This window comes from Eublepharis macularius, chromosome 1 (genome assembly GCF_028583425.1).
Source record: "Eublepharis macularius isolate TG4126 chromosome 1, MPM_Emac_v1.0, whole genome shotgun sequence".
NCBI classification, from domain to species: Eukaryota; Metazoa; Chordata; class Lepidosauria; order Squamata; family Eublepharidae; genus Eublepharis; species Eublepharis macularius.
The window spans coordinates 226,579,206-226,595,111 of record NC_072790.1 but is presented as its reverse complement, the minus strand read 5'-3'; the positions used below and the strand labels follow the sequence as shown (position 1 = coordinate 226,595,111).

The 15,906-nt window shown below is 45.9% G+C and overlaps 1 protein-coding gene across 2 annotated transcripts in view; it reads right to left on the bottom strand.

The window, feature by feature from the left end:
- Window positions 1-1,981: 1,981 nt before the first annotated feature.
- The window catches only part of SLC29A2 (solute carrier family 29 member 2), a 29,399-nt gene continuing 15,474 nt past the window's right edge, over window positions 1,982-15,906 (bottom strand). For both annotated transcript variants that reach the window (XM_054990192.1, XM_054990199.1), the window contains exons 6-13: window positions 15,760-15,894; window positions 14,913-15,010; window positions 13,641-13,725; window positions 12,673-12,875; window positions 9,830-9,935; window positions 8,561-8,646; window positions 7,515-7,714; window positions 1,982-4,350 (exon numbers count right to left, since the gene is read on the bottom strand). In XM_054990192.1, the coding sequence (XP_054846167.1) occupies window positions 4,239-4,350; window positions 7,515-7,714; window positions 8,561-8,646; window positions 9,830-9,935; window positions 12,673-12,875; window positions 13,641-13,725; window positions 14,913-15,010; window positions 15,760-15,894 (1,025 nt within the window). In that variant the 3' untranslated portion in view covers window positions 1,982-4,238. The remainder of the gene's footprint in view (window positions 4,351-7,514; window positions 7,715-8,560; window positions 8,647-9,829; window positions 9,936-12,672; window positions 12,876-13,640; window positions 13,726-14,912; window positions 15,011-15,759; window positions 15,895-15,906) is intronic.

The window sequence follows — 15,906 nt, the reverse complement described above, 5'->3', positions numbered from 1 at the left end:
CTACCAGATCTTGTGGACAGAAGTGTGGAGAGACATTGTCATCATGCCATGCTTTGCTTTCGGAGACATTGAACATGGAAGTTAGAAGCTGGATGCCAATCTAGACTGACTGCACATCTGACTCAGCTTCCTCCCAGTGGAGATTCTTGCATGAGAACTGGGTGACGCTCCCATTCAGCTTTCCAAATTCCCTCTAATTGGAGATGGAGTATTCTGAGAAGGGAAACACTTCTAAGAGCTTGGAGATTTTGTTAGGTCCTAGATTGTTTATGGATGCCCAAGTGGTGCCTTCAGCTAAAAGCTTGGATCCATTCGTGTGCCATCCTATGTCCCTTCGGGGAAAAGGACAGTTGTCCCACAATTGCCCACAGCTCACTGACAGCCAGGCTCAGCTCCCCCACCATAGCACATATGTTATAAAAGGGATTGCCCTAGGAAAGTGTTTGAACATTTCAGCAGGTCCAGAATACAGACAGCACTTTGTTAAGGACTTGATGCAGTAAGCATCAAAGATAGAAATAGCTTCCAAATGAAATACTGCCAGGCTACAATTCAAAGAGCCAGTTTTGAACTATAGGGTCTGGAAATCTTCTCTCAAAGAACCCACACTCCAGAGCTGAGATCTTCATAGGAGACCTTCCTCCCAAGTAAAGCAGGTATTTCCAGAGAGTGGGTATTTTTGTAGTTACACAACACAGAAGGAATGTTTCCCTGGCATCTTGTCTGTTAACTTGTTAAGTGCTGGCCAAACACTGTCCTACCTCTTCACTCAACCTTTGTAATTAGGGAGTTTTGTTTAGTTTTGTAAATGACCTTTTCCTTTGTATTGGCTAGTCTCTCTCTCTCTCTCAGGTGATTTATATTTTTAGAGATCTTTGCCTGCCTTATTGATAGAAGCATGCCATATAAATGTTAACTATACTTTTCTTCTTGAGCAAAGTCTTAAGTTGCTAATGTAGCAGGAAGAAAAAAGTTTATTTTTTCTAAAAAAAACAACAAACACTTTATTGAATGGCAAAAATAAGCTAACAAACCTCTTACAGTTGTTTCACATTATACATGCAGCAATTTTTTAAAAAAAGGATGAACACAAACGTAGTTTAGAAGATGTCCTGTTTTACCACCCTTAGGGCTCTTCTAGGATTGCTCCCCACCCCCACCCCCAGTCAGGTTCTGATACAAAAAGATTGAAAAAGAAGTTGTTCCACAAAGTACAAATGCTGCAAACAGTAAAATACCTTAATTTAAAATAATATTTTCACAATTGCTCTTCTATCATTCATAAAAGTAGAATTAAAACCAATGAGTTATCTAAAGGCAAATCTGTTTACAATGAAATATGGGCAAGTCAGAAACTTTCTGTAGGACTTGATTGCTTAACTAATCCTATGAAAACAAAATTGTGTAGGAGTGTATTTTATTTTGTGGTCCAGGGGAAGAATCACAACAAGCAAATCCTGCAGATATCTCTTGTCTCTTTTTGCAAAAAAGTTCCTGGTTTTGCAAAAATCAAGGCATGAGCAGTTGTGCGGACTCCACAGAAAGAGGCCATGAAGTTATTTAAATCATAAGGCAAACCTGAGCATCTCTACTCAGAAGCAGAACTCATTAAGGGCTGGTTCTTTACGACTTTTCAGATCAAACTGGTGAAGTAGACAGGCAGGAATTATACAGGCCCATCCATCGGAGCCCAAGAATTGCAAAGGGCCTAATTATATATTACATTGTTTATGGGTCTGCTCCAGGTCCCATCAAGAAGACATCCATTGAGGATTCCTATCAACAGGACATGGGTGACCCACTGATTTACATACTTTTCCCCAGCGGGAAAACCTTGGTCCCCAGGGGCATTTCAGGTCAGGGAAATGGTATGGGGAAGAGGAAAGGCCCTTCCTTTCAAGTGCTGCAGTCCTGATCTAAATCATGTTCCAACATGACTGAGAATCTGACATTTCAACAGGAAACCATATGCACTGTGCAGTTAGGTCCTTGAGATTCAGTCGCAGACCTGGGTTTGTTGTCACACAATGTGTGGACAGGCCCTTATTTCAGTGGGATTTGCTCTCACAAAAGGATGCTCAGGACAGCATCTTAAGCAGCTCCTACAGCTTTTGTCTAAAACAGGGATCATTTTATATCAGAGAGACTACACACTTCTGCAGCCAGCTGCTCAAGGGCCAGGTCATTTAAAGTGGCAAATACGGCTTTTTTAAGAGACATTCAGAGGTGGTTTGCTATTGCCTTCCTCTGTGTAGCAACCCTGGTTTTCCTTGGTGGTCTCCCATCGAAGTACTAATCAGGGCTGACTCTGCTTAGCAGCCAAACTCTTAATGAGATCATGATAGCCTCAGACATCCAGGTCAGGGCAGAATACAGTATCAGACTAAGCATTGCCTGCTACCTAGGGTTGCCATCCTCCAGTGGTGGCTGGAGATCTCCCAGAATTACTACTGGTCTCCAGGCCACAGAGATCAGATCCCCTAGAGAAAATGGCTGCTTTGGAGGATGAACTGTATGGTATTATAGCCTGCTGAGGTCCCTCCACTGCCCAGGCTCCACCCTGAAAATCTCCTGGAATTTCCCAACCTGGAGCTGCCACCCATATCAGACATGGCCTCAGTAACCCAATGAAACCAGGGGTTTGTCCTTTCATGGATCTGGCCTCTTCTATTATAGCTGCAGACTTGGAAAGGTCTGTGAGCCAAGTTACAGACCACTTGACCTACTTTGCAAACAGAAAGCCTCAAGTTCAGCCTCCAATTAAAAGAATTTCAGACTGCACAGTTGGGACTCTGATCAGCTGCTGCCAGTCCAAGTCAAAAGGGCAAGAGACAGATGGGCCATTCTGATTCCATATAAGGGAACTCCGATGCCTGCATCTTTCCAAAGCCAGCCTGTTCATTCAGTGCTCTGCACGAACTGATTTAAAACCTATTCACATTGTTGTGTAGCTTCATGTTAACAAAAGAGCTTTCATAGTTCTTCCCAGAGAACAAGGGTGGGGGGCAGAGACATGGCTATAAGAAGTAATAAATCAAAAGCAGGTACTGAAAAATATTATGGTCTGGGCCACTAGTTACCGAGCCCCTGTCTAAATCAAAACAAAACAGAAGGCTAACAGAAGGCTAACTTCTAAACACCTTAGAAGGCTAACTTTTACTCCAGGTGAGCTTTCATGCATCAGAGCTCACTTCAGATACTTCAACACTCAAAAGCTCACTCTGGAATAAAATTTGTTAGTCACGGGACTCCAGTCTTATTCTGCTACAACAGACTGACATGGCTACCCCTCTGGAGAAACCAAAACAGGCACAGCATGTTTCTATGTTATGAACCTTTTATGGGACACCATAACTTGATATTTATACTTTAAAGCAAGATGCTATCTCTTGCCAATTCTAGACCTCTTTTTGAGCCAAGACTTCACTCTCACCATCTAAATAAACCCTGAATATATCCTACAGCTTATGACTTCCACCAGTTCAAGCCTCAATGAGGAAAGTTATATTAGGAGCCCAAGGGCACTTCATTGCTCATTCATTTGTCTGCAACTGGAAAAAGCTGCCATATAATTTCCCTTGTCTTGAAGACAATTTGCTTTCATTCAAGCAGGTTAAGTTTCTAGACCTGTGGTTATAATCAAAGAGTTTATAACTATACAAAGGCTCAGAAACAAAACCAGAAACAAACAAAAAAGAAGGGTGAGATTTTGGGATGCCACAGAAGGCAGTCTTTAGGAAGAAAGGAGTGTCATCTCTATCCCTTGTTTTAATACTGACTTTATCATATACATCGTTACTCCTTCCCTGCTCAGAGTCATCCTTAAACATTGCATTTCACATAGCAGTTTGTGCATTAGACAACAATACTTCCTAAGCTGGAAAGCAAAAGTCCCAGATAGGGATATTTCTTACAAAGTCTCCCAGTCTCACACAAAAAGGAGTAGCCTCAGCCACCTTCTTCCCTGAGAAAATCACCCCCCCTTCACCTGTCTGAAAAATCCAGGGCTCTGTCAGAAAATACATTCAGGCCTCTGGGATAACAAGGTGACTGGGTAAAGTCCCTCCACTAAACATACATTTCCCTTTTTTGGAAGACTGTTGAGTTGCCCGTCTCGAAAAACATTAGCTGCCGTAAACAGGAGCCTGGAGCATAACTGGCGGAGACGAAGAGAGCTACCAGCCCCTCCCAGAGCCTTCAGGATGAAGAAATGCCATGTTGTGACGGGATGGCAGCCCTCAAAGCAAGGCTCTCAGAATGAACGACAACCCTGCTCCGCACGACAGCCCCAAGGCCAGGAAGAAAGTCATAATGGCACCTGCCAACTCACTCTCATGTGGCTTCACCTGTCTGAGGAAAGAGAAAGAAAGAGAAGTCATTAGTCTCACAGGTCTCATCCAACACTGGAAAAGCAATCAGTGCTGAAGCAGAAATCAAATGAAAGTTACTAAAAATAACGTGTGTGTGTCTGTATATGTTATTTTATAATGTGTTATACATATGTTTAATGTAAGCTTCACTTTAATGCCATGTGTTCTAAGGTAATTTTTAATGCTACTGTGTGGCATATTTTTATGCACTAGCCAGTTTCGGGCTTTCATTATTATTGATGTTATATTGCTTCTAAATATGTTGTTATAGAAGCCTTTGGGGCCTTTAGTGGAGTGGGATACAGGTGGCCAAAACAAACTGGGACACCTTCCCAATAGGAACTCGGAGTCCAAAAAATGTCATTAATATCACTGAACAGTTACACAGCACTTGTTTTCAGTGTGTGCCATGTGCTTCATTTCAATAACCCTTACAAGTACCCTGTAATCTAGGCCTATAGGAACCACCACAGAGGCTAGGGGGAGCCAAGATTTAGGACTCCACTGATCAGTGCTTGTGTCTTTAACTACTATGCACTCTCCTTAGGAGATGGGCTGTGGTTCAGTGGCAGCTTTGAATGCAGATGGTCTCAGGTTCAGTCTTTTACATGACGTGAAAAATTTCTGTTCAGTGTCCTGGAGAACCACTGCCCAGAGTAGACTATACTGACCTTGATAAACCATTGGTCTATGGCTCAGTATAAGGCAGTTAAGTTTCCTGTGCCTAATAAAATTAGTTCTCCAAGCAGGAGTGTTAACTGTTTTCATGGTGATGCCATATTTACAGACCTCCCCCCACTCCCAGGCCCACCTAGTTACATCTTCTGTAGTGCTTTCAACACCAAGTTGAACCATCTTTATTCATTAGACGGCAAATGTTTTATTTCGCAGCTCAGCATTTAAATCACGGTTTAGTTTTATTATGCTGTATTTTTTGTCTGGGGAGAGAGGCCATAGCTCAGTGGCAGAGCACAAGCCTTGCCTGCAGAAGGCTTAAGGTTTTGCCCTGACACACTCAGTTAAAAAAAGACATCAGGTGGCATGAATGGGAAAGAAAGATCTCTGCTTGAACCTGAGGTGGGCACTGCTGGTTGAACAGACAGTACCAAATGAAAAGACATTTTGAGCATGTACACTCTTAAGTACTTTACTTAGTCCATTCTTTCCCCACCCTTCCTCCAAAGGCTGCATACATAGTTCTCTCCCCTCCTCTATTTTATCCTCACAACAACTATGAGGTAGTTTAGATTGAGGTAGTGACTGGCCCAAAGTCATCCCATAAGCTTTATGGCAGGCGATGAGTCAAACCTGGGTCTCCCCAGATCCTCTAGTCTGATACGCTGACTGCTAAACCACTCTGGAATAACTAAACCTTAATAACCAAACATTAACAAATAACACTTCGCAAATGCACAGTAGACTAGTCCTTTCTTAAATTAATCAAGTGGACAACTGGTCTGAAACAGGAGAGGAGGGGGCAGAACTAATATCAGAACCAACATCCAATTTGCTGATTTTTTCAAGTATTAGCGTTGTTTAATTGATAGACCCAGGGCTTTTGTTTGCGGAAAAGAGGTGGTGGAACTCAGGACCGCACAATGACGCCACTTTGTGTCAGCTGGAACAAGGGGGAAGTTTTTAAAAGTTTAAATCGCCCTTGGAGAAAACGGTCACAAGGCCAGTGGCCCCGCCCCCTGATCTCCAGACAGAGGGGCGTTTAGATTGCCCTCCGCGCTGCAGTGCGGAGGGCAATCTGAACGCCCCTCTGTCTGGAGATTAAGGGGGCGGGGCCACTGGCCATGTGACCATTTTCAAGAGGTGCCGGAACTCCGTTCCACCACGTTCCTGCTGAAAAAAAGCCCTGGATAGACCTAATTCCAAGGCCTCACATAAAAGTCACACAGCCACTGAACTGGTCTCAAACAAATCAGTCTCCCCCAGTGTTTACCTTATCTATCACTGAAAGGGGCAGTGAGGACAGAAAGATTTTATTTACTTCATTTATATTCTACTTTTCTCCCCAATGGGGACTCAAAGCGCCTTACACCATTCTCCTCTATTGCATTTTATCTTCAGAACAACCAGGTTAGTCTGAGCGTGTGTAACATGCCTAAGGTCTCTTAGCAAACATTCAAGGTAGAGCAGCAATTTGAACCTGGGTCTCCCATATCCTAGTCTGACACTCTAACCACTTTACAAGCCTGTCTTAGAAGTGCTTATTACAATTTCTGCGGTGTGGGATGAATGTTGTTAGAACTGGGGTCATTTCGTAGAAAAAGAGCTAGAGGAACTCATTAGCATACCTCATTAGCATATGCCACACCCCTTGCCATCACCAGATGTGTGCCATTAGCATAACTGATTTGCATCTGCCACACCCCCTTACATCACCTTCCCTGACTTTTTTGGATCCAATCCTGGTCATTCAGCGCCGAAACTGGGCCCAAAATGGCAAAAAGGGACTGAAAATGGCCAAAAAGGGCCCCAAAGTTGTCAGGATTGTGCCGCTGCTGAGTTTCAGAGGCCCGATCTGGGCTGTTTCGGCCCCAATCCAGGCCGAAATGGGCCCAAAATGTTTGAGAGTCAGGTGGGCAGGGCCACCTGACGTGTGATCTCTTTGGGGAACTGCCAGAACTGTGTTCCTGCGTGTTCCCCCTCAAAATGTGTCCTGGAGCTGATCGATCAGATCATTTTGCCAGAGCTCAGTTACTCTGTGCATGAAGCTTTGCAAGATACCAGCTGCAAGTCAACTAATGCTATTCATTTAGTTTCTGCCACCCACCCTGTTGTGAACTGCAATAGACTGAAGCTGTTCTGCAGGTTAATATACTGTTGCTATAACAATGCATCTGGGGACCTTTGGGACTGAGTAGACTACAAATTTAATACAGACAGACAAATCAGTACCTCTGAGTATATGGCAGAGTGCCTTTCCCTCCCTACCAAGTAACTACAATCTGTCCAGCCCTCCCAAGTAGGTACACACAACCTAGCCGCCCTGAGCCCATCTGTGGGGAGGGTGGGGTATAAATCTAATAAAATTAAATAAATAAATAAATAAATAGCACTTTTTTAAAAGGAAAAAATTAACCACTGCAGGTGGCACCCATCTGCAATTTCAATTCTTTTCAATTTTTCACTCACTTTGGCGCCAGGCACATGGTAAGGGAGACGAAGTAGCCGTTGGAAAGCGAGAAAACCACCATGAAGAGAACGAACCAGGCGTCTTGGTGGAAAAGCACAGGCAGGTAAGAGCGTTGAGGGATGTTGCACAGCAGGAGGAGTGGGACGAGCAGCAGGCGGAGCCCCACTGCAACAGGGAGCAAGGGCAAGCTCTTCTCAGGCTAATGAGGGCAAAAACACTCTGTGTAGATTACTCCTGTCTACCAAGCACCTGCTGCCACAATTCACCTTTGAATCGAAAGTACAAGCAGCCAAACAACCTGCCAAAGAGTAATTGCCCCAGTGCAGACACTCTCCTAGCAGTGCCTTCACTCGCCCCCTTCATTGCCGTCATTTAACCACGCCAAACAGGTGCAGCTATTTTCAGACTTTATCACATCCTGATAAACCACGGTTTGTGAAATAAACTTGGGTTAATCTATCAGATTTAAATTAACAAACCCTTGATGAAGGGTATTCTGGCTCTCAAAAACTCATACCCTGGAAATCCAGTTGGCCATTAAGGTGCTACTGGACCCAAATCTTAAACTCGGCTACCCACCTGAAACCCTTGCTTACATTTAAAGCCCAGTTTTCCAGCTTCTTACCTCCTCTCCTGCCCCCCAGCAGGGAAGACGTTATTCCTATAATGCTGTATTTGTGATCAGGTGCCCCAATATCCCTGACCTTTATTTCATGGCCTTTTGAGCCCTTTTATTTACATATCACATTTCCCCCCTCTGTACCCATTTGTGGGGGAAAATGGGATCTAGTCCACATAAGCCTCTGCTGACTGTTTAAGTATGTGTGTCAAAATAGGTCGCAGCCCACATAAGCGTCTTCCACAATACGTTTTAGAAAGGTACCCCAAGATACTTTGGGGTTTCTGCTACAACAAACTAATCAGCTTCCTCTCTGGAATTCTTGCAAGCTGTTGGCTCTACTGCTTATTCCAGCACAGAAGGGAACTCTGCTAGGAGAACCATAGCCCTGTTCCCCTCTTCATTTGCCACTGCTTCATCACTTACCCAGAGGAAATAAGAGGTGGCACTACGGCCTAGCCAGTCCATGACGTTAAACAGAAGGAAGCAGCAGACCGGAGTGAAGAACTTGCCTGGGGGAGGGGAGAAAAACAGGTTTGTAATTCAAATAGGAGATTGAAATACAATCCCTTTATGAAACTGCCATCCAAATCTCGATTGCAGAACTGACTCACTCAGAGAGGGAATATCCCTCTCCCAGGAGGAGTCGGGATCAGCCCAAACAATTACTCCTATTGGTGCAGGAAACTGCTGGTCCCTACTAGCATTATAGAGGTAGAGGCAATCACTAGAAAAGAGTCATTCTTCTCCCAGCAAACACGACTGCTGTGGGAATGGTATGAATACGGACATTGCAAAGGGTCAAATTATGTGTTAAGTCTGGTCAGGGAGGGGAATATTTGCCTTATTTTGGAGCTGCACATGCATGGGATATTGCACGTACAACTGCAAAGTGGGGCAAATAACTCCCCCCACCCCCACACAGACCAGACTTGCTAGGAAATGTAATATGTAGCTTGGCCCAACTCGCAGAGAAGAAGTCTGTCAGAGGCTACTGGCCCAGTGTCTTCTCTGTGTTAATACCTAGGCATGCTAGATTGTGCAACTTGGATATATTTATGCAATATATATATATTTATATTTATTTGCATACATCCCTGTCCTCCTTTCTGTTGCCTCAGGAACATTTCTCCTTGGCCCAGTTCCTATTCCCTCCCTCTTTACCTCACCGATTTTTATCGCTTTAGGTCATTTTCTCCCAGAAAAGGGCCTGAAGTGGCAAGAATAGCAAGATAAGAAGAAGGGCTCCTTTTTCTCTTCCTCATACCCATTTTATCGCAAGTTTGGCCCTCAGTTAAGATCACTGTGGTTTGGAAAACATGAATAACTAAAATGAGTAGATCCTCTGAGTTTCTTAAGTTTCTGCTGAGCTTCTTACAGTTTTCAGTTCTGCCATTTGCTATTGCGATCGTAACTTTCTTTTTACATATGATGGTATTTGTGAGTTATCTCCGCACAGCTTGATGAAAGTGGAAAAGCAGTATAGAAATAGGGAAAGGGAAAAAAAATAAGAGCAAGTTTCCAAGACCCTTCCTTGCAAGAGGAAAGTGCCACATATTGAAGGAGAAAGGAAACCTTAGAATGTTTGGTTCTTCAGCCCCCCTGTACCACCTCCTTCCTGTGCAGAGTTGAGGTGGCAGACCTTTGGACCAGCCCTCTTCATCCCTCCCCTCTCAAAAGGTCCCTGTCACTTACTCCAGGTTTTGTTCTCAGATACGCTGGCCACACTGGCGGTCATGGCAGGAAACACAGACAGGGTGACAGAGAAGACCAAGACAATACACAGGGCCAACTGCCAGATCTAAAACAGAAGGCAGAGTTAGTTCCAGATGTCACTGAGGCAGTCCGCCAGAGGCTGGCCTGCACCACAGTTTGGCAGACAGAGGGCCAAACTATACGACAACATTCAATTTATATACTGCCCTTCAGGACAACTTAATGCGACACTTAGAGCCAAAACACATGAGAAGAAATACCCAGATTCAGCACGTGTTCTCTTACCTCAAGGTTTGCCGGGATCTGTAGGCGTCCTGGAAGCTTAAAGTTTAGCATTTACAGAGCAGCAGGAAGGGAAATACAGGCGCCTGTATTTCCCTTCCGCTTCCTGCTGCTCTGTAAATGCTAAACTTGTTCTCTTACCTCAAGGTTTGTTGGGAAGTGTAGGTGTCTTGGCAGCTTAAAGTTTAGCATTTACAGAGCAGCAGGAAGGGGAAGGGAAATACAGGCGCCTGTATTTCCCTTCCTGCTGCTCTGTAAATGCTAAACTTTAAGCTTCCAGGACGCCTACAGATCCCGGCAAACCTTGAGGTAAGAGAACATGTGCAGAATCTAGGTATTTCTTCTCGTGTGTTTTGGCTCTTAGAGCAGTTTACAAAGTGGGTTGTTATTATCCTCACAGCAATCACCCTGTGCCGCTGAGACAGCTCTGAGAGAGCTGTGACTGACCCATAGTCACCCAGCAGGCTTCAAGCGGAGGAGTGGGGAATCAAACCCGATTCTCCAGAGTCCTGCCACTCTTAACCGCTACACCGAGACTAGAGTCCCCAGGTTTGCCTCAAAGATATGCCACCATTTTAAAAAGTGAGCAACTGCACTGTGGGTACCCCCCCACACACACACAGACACCATTTTGGGTTGGAAAAATGGTACAGGGAAAAGGTAAGATCTCCTCCTCCCCCTCGCACTTCAGTGGTCCCAACTGGAATCAGGCTCCACACTGCAATTTAAGAGAATTCCTAGCTAGGAGTTCATTTTAAACATAGCAGTGTATCCCTGGGGGTGAACCTGGGGATGTCCATCTCGTATAGTTTGGCCAGGGGCTCCCATGATCTTAGGCTCCTCCATATGATGTCCTTCACACAGAAAATCAGCAAATAAAGAGAAGGGCAGGGACAGAGATGGGAAAGGCCCTACAAAGTAGCTTGCAGCAGCTGAATAAAATCTGGCTGTGTTTGTTCTCCTCTGCTCACCAGTACTTGAGGCCTGGATGTACCAGAGGCTTAAGCCAAATGTCTCTTGTCCTTTGACTCTTAACCTGGGCCGTTTCCAGATGGCTTACCTTCTGCCGCTCCATGCTGCAACGTTGCGGCTCGTGCCGGGGAAAACGCGAAATACCGCGTTTTCTCGCGCGAGTTTTGCGCAACGTCGCACAAAACTCGCGCGATATTTCGCATTTGCCCCAGGACGAGCCGCGACGTTGCGGCATGGAGCGGCAGAAGGTAAGCCATCTGGAAACGGCCCTGCACGTTGTAGCCTAGATCTGAAGGAGAAGATATGCTTTGCTCTCAGAAGCTTTCTCCCAGTCTTTTCTTGTTTGTTTCTACTGTAATTCTTTAAAAATTATCATTGGAGTCTTTATTGGGCAGGAAAGATATAAACATTATTCATAAAAAGGCTCTCACCCAGACATTTTAAAAGGTTATTTATACCCCACTTTTCTTCTCAGTAGAGATTCAACATTCTTCTTCTCTCCTGCATGCTCCTTATCTTGACCACCCTGTGAGGTAGTGTTAGGCTGAAAGAAAGTGTGTGAGTGTGTGTGATGGGCCCAAAGCTTCCCAAGCAAGCTTCCATGGCAGAGCGGGGATACAAAGTCACCTCTTCCAGACTCTACTCCAATTCTCTAACTGCTACTGGTACTTTTGTGTATAGAAAATTGTTTTTCTATGGAGGAGCCTTCAAAATGATATAAGCCCTGATCTCCTGTGTGAAATGGTATGCCAAGGCAAAGGCTGACCAAATCTGAGACACCTGTAGTATACCAAGAGTCCTGCCCAAGCAAAATGCTCTCTCGCTGCTCTGTTTCTGCGTGCTCCATCTTAGACTCCCCCCCCCCCCACACACACACTTTCACCAATCCAGGAAAAAATCCACTTTAAGTTTCAGCTGAGTTACATCCAATCAGTGAAGCCCAGGGAACCACCCCCCCCCCCCCGTAACCAGAAGCTGTGATATTTGCAATAAGGGGTCCCTCTCCCAATACCGTTTGAGGAACAGATTCCATTTTGGTGGCAACTAACAGAAACACACAAGTAGTGCAACTTCCCCATCTGTGTTACAGCAGCTTTCAAAAATGAACAGGAAGTTGTGGCTGGGGGATACCATGGTCTTTTCTCAGCAGTCTTACTTCCTGCCTAACAGGAAATGCATACTACAAGGGAGCCGGAGTACAGGCAGGATCTATTCGCTTAGTGGCATTCAGCCTTTCCAGATCTGCTACCCACTGAGCTGCCTGCACAAGTCTTCAGAGTCATACGGCAGGAAAGGGAGGCAGAGTTAGACCAACGTCAAGCACGGTAAGCAGCAGATCAAGACAGCTAGGAAACGGAAGCCGGCAGTGGTGCTACAATGAGGAGCAAGCCAAGGGTTGGAACCATGGCAGAACTCTCTGCGCTGCTGAGTCACCTCGCCTCATTGTCTTGTCATAGCAGGAATGAGAAGCTGCAGCAGGAGAAACTGATCTTCCCAGAAGGCTGCTGCTTCTCCCATGAAGCATCAAGTCCCCCACCATGTCCCAAATGGTTCCCCTCAATTCCTACCTTCTGGAGCACACCAACCACCGATGCTTTCGGTGGGGCCAGGCCTGTCCCATTGCTCCCGTTCATCACTTTGGGGGAATACTCGATGTCTACCTGCTCCGGAGCCAAGATCTTTCCATTGCTCACATGTAATGGTTCTTCTAGGCAGCTGGGTGGCAGAGCAGTGGTGTCCTCCTCTGGAGACACAATAACAGCATCCTCCTCTGGAGACACAAGGGCAGAGAGTGCTCCTAAGATCAGGGCTGGCTTTAAGGACACATCCCCCTCCCCTGTCTCTCCTCAGGTGCCTGTAGGAGCTGCGTGATGCTCAGTCCAGCCACTAAGGTCCATCTCGCTTGCTCTAGAATCCAGATAACTTAAGAAATATTAACTGGGTGCCTTTCTTGTGTGGCTTCAGCCTGCCTGCTTCCAACATTCACGCTGCCCAAACCCATTCCTTCCCCTCCACTGCACTGGCAGGCTGACCGACAACCCCGCATGGCTGACACCACTGCACGAAGCACTGTCACTGCAAAGGGTATTTGCAATTAGCCAGCTGGATTGGTTTTATTTAATAATTGCTGCCAGGCTGGTTTTGCAGTTACTGCTTATCCATTCCTGGGATCTGAATCGTCCATGTTTAAATCTGTCTTCCTTGATGCATATTCCGGACACTCTATTTTCAACTTGGAATCACTGCAAGCCAACTCTGGGGCCTGTTTCTATTTCCAAAATTGTAATAAAATCTAAACAAATGACAAATGAAAAATTTAGGGACTGCAGCTGGGGACTGACCGGTATGCAGCGGCAAAGCATATTGGCAAAAGGAAAGTCAACCGTGGCTACTGGTGGAAGAGAGATCTTGTGATATTTGTTCGGAGTCCAGACAAATGGAAAGGGACTTCTGCATGGAGGTAACGTGCACACTGGCCCCCCCATGAACATTTCAAAGAAAGTCTGGCGATCCCATTTTCTTTAAGAGTGCCTACCTGGAGTAAGAAGCCCAGCCTTAGTCTCCAGTTCATAATCTGGCACTTCCTGGTGTCTCTTCTCCAGGTAGTGCCGGGCAAAGTCCTGCAAGGAGGGAAAAAAAGGAATTAGGCAACTGCAGCCAGCTCACATGCTTTCTTTCACCCCTTCACCTCTCCACAATCTGGTGATCAATTTCACACACAGCATGAACCATGCATATGTGGGGGGTGGGTGGGGTACAGGCAGGCAGTGGATTTTAATCATGTGCATTCTTTTGATCACATCTTAAAACTGACAGCTAGTTAGGGGGGGGTACCTAGGGTAACAGCAGCAATGTCCTCTGAACAGGAAAACAGGAATGAAATTCCTCCTCAGCCACAAAACTGACCCACCTCGCAGGGTTCTAGCGAGCATAAAATGGGTTAATTTGCACTCTTTAGAGAAAGGGAGAGGATGGAAACCTGGGAGTCCAGGAGTGGGAAAAGACGTAAGCAGCAGTAAAGCCAAGAGAATCAAAAGGTTCACTGGCTATAAAATGCCCAAACACACTAAAATTGCTTCCTGTCAGCTTCAGCACAGCCACCGAAAGCTGCCTCAAGTGCAAGAGAGTCTCCAGAATGTGTTGAATCTCCTGACATGGGGTGGCTGCTGAGATGGAGAGACTCCTGAGCCACCAGGAGACAGTGTTGTGTTTCTTTGTCGTTCTGCCCTTTCAGAAACACACCTATTGCCTCTCCTACACAGTTGCAGAAAGCCACACGATCTTTTCCAGTCTCACTTCAGTGCCAGTCCCTGTCTCTACAGTCATAGAGAAACCCAAATCCTCACATTTGGGGGCAGAAGGACACCCTCACCCTGGCTGTCCTGTGACCTATATGAAGGTCGATTTGGCAAATGCAAGCCAACACAACTAGTTTGCACGCATCGATTCGCACAGTGTAGCCAGAGCTTCCGATTTCAGCAGTGGGGCTCTTTTAGAACTCGTGCCGGTGTGTGCACACACCTGCAAAAGAGCACCAAACCTTTCACATTTGGACCACGATCTCTTGCCAAACTACAGAGCTAGCTCTACTGTTCAGCAAAGGTAAGCCTTCCAATGGCAAATTTGGAGTGACATGAAATATATATATATATTTTACTGGAATTGGGGAAAGGGGTTTTCCACCTCAAGGACCCCAAACAGCCAGGCCAGGCCTACATAGCTCATGCCCCTTCTAGGGCCGAGACCACAAATCCCTTCCTCCCAGGTAAACTGCCTCCCCTCATAGTTGGGAAGGGTTTCACCTCACCTTGTGGGGCAGCACGAAGTAACAGATAATCGAGATGAGTGTCCCAAAGCAGGGAATGATGAAATAGCTCAAAGCAGAAGTCTGAGCATCGACACCACCTGAAATGCCAGAGAAAAGGGGTAGGGGGTGTACAGCCACCAGAAGCACTCCCCCGCCATGCCCCCTCTGGTCCAGGTGGCAAAAGCTTACAAGGAGCAGAGTACATGGTCAAAGCTAGAACTTGTTCTTATTTTCCTATTGTGTATATATTAGAAAAACAGACCTAAGAATTGGCCATCATTTGTTGCCTGTGTGCCTCTCCCAACCATCAGCTGACGCTATGGAACGTTCAAAAATACTCTAACTGTTCAGAGAGGGGATGGCTCCAACAGTATGCTGATGACTGGGTCAGCTCTGGTACGGGACGTGAAAGATTTATTTGGATGGTAGAACAGATTCAGAGAGAGCCTGGGCAGAAAAGAGGAACAAAGGAATGCGTGTTGTGTGGGCAGGGAGCCTAAACAACTGCTAGCACAGTGAGAGGAGGGATGAATGGGTGGGCGAGGTAAAGATCTGAGTGGAAAAAAAGAGGTAAAGGAAATGCATGACCCAAGCAGGAAGGGGGAGCTAAGGAAAAGTGAACACATACAGGGCCTAGGGACAAGGGTGCCTATTTGCTCTTAGCAGGAAAGGATAGTCGAGAGAGACCAAGAGACGAGGAAAACGGGTATCAATCAATTTGAAGTAAGCTATGTCATCATTGATTGCACAGTGGGTCTCTTGTCCTTGATACACCAAACTGAGACAGATGTTCCAGGGCTGCCATGATGAGCACAGCATGAAAGGCCCCACCCCCAAAAGTACTCACTGGCCATGGACAGCAACATAGCAACGGCAGCAAAAGTTCCTGCCATGCCCTGACCGCTCAGGAAGAGAGTGCTGAAGCTTTGCGGGAAGGACCCCAACTGCCCAAAGAGGCTGCCTTGCAGGACGGCACAGAAGGCTGGTGCAAGGG